General features: G+C 45.9%; 1 protein-coding gene across 1 annotated transcript; it reads left to right on the top strand.

Moving 5' to 3' along the window:
• The first annotated feature begins 6 nt into the window (after positions 1–6).
• LOC129679142 (uncharacterized) lies at positions 7–7,465 on the top strand. Its single transcript, XM_055610063.1, has 2 exons — positions 7–171; positions 5,511–7,465. The coding sequence occupies exon 2, from the start codon at positions 5,566–5,568 to the stop codon at positions 7,180–7,182; it is 1,617 nt and encodes a 538-aa protein (XP_055466038.1). The 5' UTR covers positions 7–171; positions 5,511–5,565; the 3' UTR covers positions 7,183–7,465.
• Positions 7,466–7,479: the final 14 nt, after the last annotated feature.

The following is a 7,479-nucleotide window of genomic DNA, read 5'->3' as shown; positions in this document are numbered from 1 at the left end:
CTCCTCGGTTGCCGCGTCATCCTTATCGGCGAAGGCTGCGCGCGACAAGTGGTGCCGAAACCCGGGAAGCCGCCGAACCCGGGTAGAGGGACAGCTTTGAGGACCCCGACTGCTCGTCGGAAAGAGGATCCAAGCCAGTGACCTGAGAAACTCCGGAGACTTTTCAGCAAGGTATGATTTCTGTGGTCTGGGTGATTCCGTTTCTCGTTGTTAGTCTCGTTTTCGTTCTTTTCTGTTGTCTGTGTCTTAATTGTGGGAAACGGGATACGGTTTGTATTCGTCCTTTTTGCGACACTGCATAATTTGGCTGTAATCCTCAAGTAGATAACTGAGTTGCCACACCCTCCCCTGTAGATAAAGGAGCAATGGAATAAGCCGCTTCTAGAAGCAGCGCGGGCGCTGTTGAAACAGAAGGAGCTTAAGGTCCCAGATCGGGTGTTGCAGAACTTTCTCAAAGAAGTAGATCGAGTGGCTCCCTGGTTCGTTCTCTCCGGGTCCCTTACGGAAGGATCATGGAGCAAGCTAAGTGGGGATCTGACACGAGAAAAGGAACAGGGGACCCTAAGACCAGGGGTATGGCCACTGTATAAATTGTTCAAATCGTGCATTAAGGATGAGAGGTGCAAGGAAAAGATCAAGGAAGGCCAGCGGGTCTTGTCAGACCATCAGGATAGTGTATCAGAAGCTGAAAAGGGTAAAGAGGCTAATAAAAGGAAGAAGCCTTCTAAGAAAAAAGAAAAGAAAAGTCATGAGAACAAGGATGTGTTAACCAAGCTAGCTAAGTTAGAAAAAAGGGCAGCACAACTTGCAAAGAAGGAAGAGGAGCTTGAAGATAAGGCAAAAAGATTGCAACTCTTACCAACCCCGCAAGAAAAAAAAAAAGATGAGGATGAAAAACCTAAATTATATCCGCTCCTCACTGAGTTCAAAAATTGCACTCTATCATCTTCTTCTGAAGGGGAGGATGAGCAGGAGTCATCTGACTCTGAGGAGTCGGGTCTTGACCCTGCTGAGCAGGCAGAGTTAGATGAGGAAGCTGCAAAATATGAGGAAGAGAGATATGGCCCCGTCCCGCCTTATTCACCTAGGCGTGGCTCTGTAGCTTTTAAGTGCAGTACAACAGCTCCTCCCTATGAGGAAGTGGAAAAACACACAGGATCAGGAGGAAGGCCGTCACGCATTCCTGAAAAGGAAGTTAGAAAGATACAAGCAGCATTTCCTGTATGGGAAGATGCTCAAAATCAGAGGCAATATGCTCCTCTAGATTTGAAACAACTGAAGACATTGGTGGAGGCAGTACAGACGTATGGTATCAGTGCCTCTTTTACCTTGGCATTGGTAGAGAGGCTAGCTGCTGATGCTATGACTCCCGCTGACTGGAATAATACCGTGAAGGCATGTCTCTCTATGGGTCAATATCTTGATTGGAGAGCAATTTATCAGGAATTATGCATGGCTCAGGCTAGGCAGAATGCAACTAATCAGCACCCTCAATGGAATTATGATATGCTTACAGGTCAAGGTCAATGGGTTGTTAATCAGTCAATGTATCCTGCTGAGGTGTACCAACAGATCAACAAGGCAGCTGTTCGTGCCTGGAGGAGTTTACCAAATAAGGGACAGGTTACCGGAAATTTGACAAAGATTATACAAGGAGCTACAGAGCCTTTTTCAGACTTTGTGGCTAGAATGATGGAAGCAGCAGGAAGAATATTTGAGGACCCTGAGGGCGCAATACCGTTTGTGGAGCAATTAATCTTTGAACAATGTACCAAGGAGTGTAGGAATGCCATTACTCCCTGGAAAGGAAAAGGAATAAACGCTTGGATGAAAGCGTGCAGAGAGATAGGAGGTCCACTGTCTAATCAGGGCATCGCAGCTGCGGTATCATCAGCCCAGAAGGCTGCAAATGCAAAGTGTTTTAATTGTGGAAAGATGGGTCATATGAAAAGGCAGTGTCGGGCGCCAACTGCGACCCCTAATGCTCAGCCTGTCAAACAGCCAGGGTTGTGCCCAAGGTGTAAAAAAGGAAAGCATTGGGCAAATGAATGCAGGTCTGTTAAGGACAATCAGGGGAGGCCCCTTCCGGAGCGCTCTACTGAGCAGCCAAAAAACGGGAACAGGGGCCCCCGACCCCAGGGCCCAAGACAAATGTATGGGGCCATCCAGCAGACACCCTACCAATCAAAAGGGTTTGTGAAGATGACTCCATCCGGAGAGCAACCTCCGGATCAGCAGGATTGGACTTGCGTGCCACCACCAGAGCAGTATTGACACCTATAATGGGATGTCAGCCTATACCTTCAGATTTAGCAGGCCCCTTGCCAGAGGGTTCAGTGGGACTGATAATTGGCCGCTCATCTGCCACCTTAAAAGGATTGCAAGTTCATCCAGGAGTCATTGATCAAGATTTCACAGGACAAATTCAAATGTTATGTTCCTCCCCTAGAGGGATTAGTGCCATCTCGCCTGGGGACAGAGTGGCCCAACTTTTGATCTTACCCAGTTTACATCAGAACTTCCCAAGTGATAAAACTACTCGAGGAGAAAAAGGCTTTGGTTCCTCGGGAGGACAGCATATGTTCTTGTCATTGGGTATGCAAGAACGCCCTATGATGAGTTTGATAATAGAAGGGAAAACTTTTCAAGGTCTATTGGACACTGGAGCAGATACCAGCATAATTTCTAAAACTTGGTGGCCGTCGCGATGGCCTCTTATTCTATCATCTCAATCCCTACAAGGGTTGGGATATGAAAATGCTCCTCAAAAGAGTGCGAAGACTTTGCATTGGCAAAATGAGGAAGGAAAAAGGGGCATGTTCGCTCCTTATGTGCTACCTCTTCCCATTAATTTATGGGGAAGGGATGTGTTACAACAATTGGATTTTACCTTAACTAATGAATACTCTCCTCAAAGTCAACAAATAATGAAGAACATGGGATGTGTTCCAGGTAAAGGACTGGGTAAATGCCTGCAAGGACGCACTAGCCCTATCCCAACCTCGGAAAAGAAAGATAGAACAGGCCTGGGTTTTTCCTAGGGGCCACTGAGGAGGCGATTCCCATTCCCTGGACTACAGAGGACCCAGTTTGGGTTCCTCAGTGGCCTTTAACCTCTGAAAAGCTTGCAGCAGCTGAGCAGCTAGTTCAAGAGCAGCTCAGCCATGGCCATATTGAGTGCTCACAGTCACCTTGGAATACTCCCATCTTTGTCATTAAGAAAAAATCTGGAAAGTGGAGATTGTTGCATGATTTAAGAGCTATAAATAAACAAATGCAGGTTATGGGGCCAATTCAGAGAGGCCTACCATTGTTGTCTACCCTTCCTGCGAACTGGAATTTGGTAATGGTAGATATTAAAGATTGTTTCTTCTCTATTCCCTTACACGATCAGGATAGAGTTAGGTTTGCATTTACCTTGCCTAGTGTAAATCATGAACAACCTGATAAGAGGTATCAGTGGAAGGTCTTACCTCAGGGAATGGCCAATAGTCCAACCATGTGCCAACTCTATGTGGCCAACGCTATTCAGCCAGTTAGAAATCGGTTCCCTGCTATTAAGGTATGTCATTATATGGATGACATCTTGCTATGCCATGCTGAGCAAGCATTACTGCAACAGGCATTTGAGATGTTGTCCGCTAACCTAAAACAAAAGGGTTTGTACATAGCACCTGAAAAGGTACAAGAGGGAGAGATCGGTAATTTCCTTGGCTCAACTATTTATCCTAGATGCATTAGACCTCAAAAGATTACCATTAGGAGAGATGTGCTCAACACGCTTAATGATTTTCAAAAACTTTTGGGCGATATTAATTGGCTAAGGCCTTACTTGAATTTAACTACTGCAGAACTTAGGCCTTTGTTTGCCATCCTTGAAGGAGATTCAGCCATTACCTCTAGTAGGCAGCTTACAGCGGAGGCTGCTGAAGTATTAACTAAGGTGGAAGATAGGCTTAAGGAAGCCTCTTTAACTCGGCTGGACCCCTTCAGTCCATTCCATTTATGCATTATCCCATCACCACAGCAACCCACCGCAGTCCTATGGCAGCAGGGACCTTTGCTTTGGATTCATTCTCAGACATCTCCAGGAAAGGTGTTAAGTCATTACCCAACTCAAGTTGGAGAAATAGCCTTAAAGGGTGTTCAATCAGCCCTGACTCATTTTGGCTGTGAGCCAGCATCTATTTTTGTGCCATACACCGCTCATCAAGTAGGGGTGTTATGTGCCACTTTGGATGTGTGGGCAATTCTTCGCTGCACCTTTACTGGTAATATAGATAATCATTATCCTAAACATCCATTGTTGCACTTCTCTTTAACTAATGCATTTATTTTTCCAAGAGTTACACAAAGCCAACCTATTGTAGGGGCTATTGATGTGTTTACTGATGGCTCAAAAACTGGCATAGGGAGTTATGTTGTGGGTGGACAATCATTTCAAAAGCAGTTTTCATTTTCCTCCCCACAATTGGTTGAATGTGCAGTAGTGGCTGAAGTTCTAAGGAACTTCTCTCAGCCCTTAAATATTGTTTCTGACTCACACTATGTGGTGGGAGCAGTAAAAATTCTAGAGACAGTGGGATTGATTTCTTCTAAAAGTACTGTGGCAATATTATTTGATGAGATACAACATATTATTAGGAATAGAGCAAATCCTTTCTTCATACAGCATATGAGAGCTCATACTTTGTTGCCTGGACCTATGACAAGAGCTAATGATTTAGCAGACAAGGCCACCAGAGCAATTTGTCTTGCATTAAATCCTGTAAAAAATGCCACCTCCTTTCATGAATTGTATCATGTTCCAGCTGATACGCTCAGGCTGAGATTTGGCGTCTCTCGCGCAGAAGCTCGGGAGATAGTTTTAAAATGCGCCAGTTGCGCGGAGTTTCGGCCATCACCCAACATTGGAGTCAACCCCAGAGGTCTTAAGCCATTACATATTTGGCAGATGGATGTTACTCATGTTCCTGCCTTTGGCAGACTTAAATATGTACATGTATCTGTTGATACATGCTCAGGAGTGATTCATGCCACTCCCCTGTCAGGAGAAAAAACGGCTCATGTCATTACCCACTGTCTGGAGGCCTGGGCAGCCTGGGGCAAGCCACGTCAGCTAAAAACTGATAATGGCCCTGCTTATGTATCTAAGGTTTTTCAACAGTTCTGCCAAAAAATGGAAGTTCATCATGTAACAGGATTGCCTTATAATCCACAAGGGCAAGGCATGGTAGAACGGGCAAATGGTGTTTTTAAAGACTTATGTGCAAAAACAGAAGGGGGGACTCTGCCCCATTACAATGGGACAGAAAGCAACCATATCCCTTGCTTTATTTACTTTAAATTTTTTGAAATTGGATTCGTGTGGGCGGTCTGCTGCAGACAGACATGCTGACCATGCCTCCTCAAATGAGCTGGTAAAATGGAAAGATGTGCTTGATAATCAATGGAAAGGACCGGATCCTATTTTAATAAGATCCAGGGGAGCTGTTTGTGTTTTCCCACAGGACCAAGAAAATCCGATTTGGGTTCCAGCGCGGCTGACCAGAGTGGTCAAGCAAGATGAGCCTGATCTTAACCCTGATCCTGATCTTGAGCGGAGTGCAGATGGACCTGAAGGTGGAGACCCAGGAGATCCGCTGGGGGATCCTATCAACATTCCCACGACCAATGCCAGTCATGTATGATGCACAAGTCTTCCCCCGTTTCTTTACCACCAATGACTCCATTGGGCTACCATATTTGCCAATGTCTCAGGACATAGCCCCTATACCAGACAACAACACCCAGCCAAATAACGGCAGTCTTTGTTTTACAACCAACCAGACTCATGCTGACTCATGTATAAAGCTAGGAAATTTTTCTTATGCCAAGTTAGGAAAAGAGACCATCAGGAATCGTACATCTTCAGCTAATGCTACGGTCCTTTTTGGATGGTGGCCACAGCACGGTTCATCTTATGGGAGCAATGAACGAAAGCACCAACCTCAGTACGCCCCCTTCTGCACTGGCCGGCATGCGGACTCTTCAATTATTTTCCCATGGACGGGCTGTCAGAGTCGCAGAGCGCATCTGCTCGAAAATGGACTCTTTACCTTTTCACCCTTGGAAGGGTATGGAAATTACACCGAAATGAGTCCCTGGAATTACCCCACCAATCCCTTTAATATTTGGCTGCTGTGTGGTGTTGGTGGCAGTTGCACAGATCTCTCACCCATGGTCACCATTTTGGGTGGAGCGACAGCTACTACCACTCTGCTTGCAAATGTCAGACCTGGATCCATATCCGCGACGGAATTAGGAGGACTAAAGTCGGTGGAGCCCACCCCAGTTTGTGTTTGGCCTCCATTTGTTTGGACAGTTTGTAATTATACTGGATGTTTTTATGCTCTGTGTTGGAATGCTAGTGAGTATGACTTGGCTACTGTAGCCCGCATGCCCCGTTTTCTGCCTATTCCAGTGAGGACTAGTAGTTCTTTGGCCCTATTTCGTCAAAAGCGTGATTTTGGTATCACCGCAGCAATAGTGGCTATTATAGCCACTGCGGCGGTTGGAGCCTCCCTGACTATATCAGCCTTAGCATTAAATGGCCAGGTTGCCACGGCTCATACCCTCAATAATTTGTCAGCATCAGTTAGTGAAGCGATAGATATACAGGCTTCCATGAACAATCAGTTAAAAGGAGGATTAATGATAGTTAATCAACGTATTGATTTGGTTCAAGAACAGCTAGAGATTTTGTGGCAGCTGGCTCAGTTGGGATGTGAAACTACATTACCAGGAATTTGTGTAACTTCTGTTCCATATAACAGGTTTACTAGGGCTGCAAATTTATCCATAGAATTGTCTCGTTTGCTGCAATCTAATTGGTCCGCCGAATTTGATGAGACAATAAGAAAATTACGCCTAGCAATTGTTCAAATTAATTCCACTCGCCTAGACGTTTCCATTACTCAAGGATTGTTTAATTGGGTGTCCTCCGCCCTCTCCTATTTTAAGGAGTGGGTTGGAGTGGGAATGTTTGGAGTAACCCTGTTTGCAGGACTGCTCCTCTGTTTTTGGTTGCTCTGCAGATTCAAGAGACAACAACATCTTAAAAATGTGGCCATGGTGCAGGCTATGCTGGCTGTGGAACAGGGGGCATCCCCCCAAGTTTGGCTTAACTTGCTCAACCGTTGAGACTCTGTCTAGAACTTATGGCACCCCTGAAGGGCACAGGTTCCCATTGCACCGGGATGCTGTTCTGGACAGACCTCTGCACTCCCCAGGGCTCGGGTTCCCATTGCACGGGGCTAAGGGTGCAGAGGGTCTCCTACACTGTGTAAACTCCTTGATCGCTGATGCTGTTGGCTCAGCAGGCTGATCGGTGACCTCATGGTGTGTTAATTTTTCTGGTTGAAATGGCCTTTAATTAATAAAAAAGGGGGAGATGTCGGGAGCCGCTCCCGCCACTACAAGGTGGCGCCGGTCTCCTGC

Source organism: Psammomys obesus, unplaced genomic scaffold (genome assembly GCF_907164565.1).
Source record: "Psammomys obesus unplaced genomic scaffold, mPsaObe1.curated_primary_1811, whole genome shotgun sequence".
Lineage (NCBI taxonomy): Eukaryota > Metazoa > Chordata > Mammalia > Rodentia > Muridae > Psammomys > Psammomys obesus.
The sequence above is the reverse complement of the archived record's forward strand: the minus strand, read 5'-3'. Positions and strand labels throughout refer to the sequence as shown.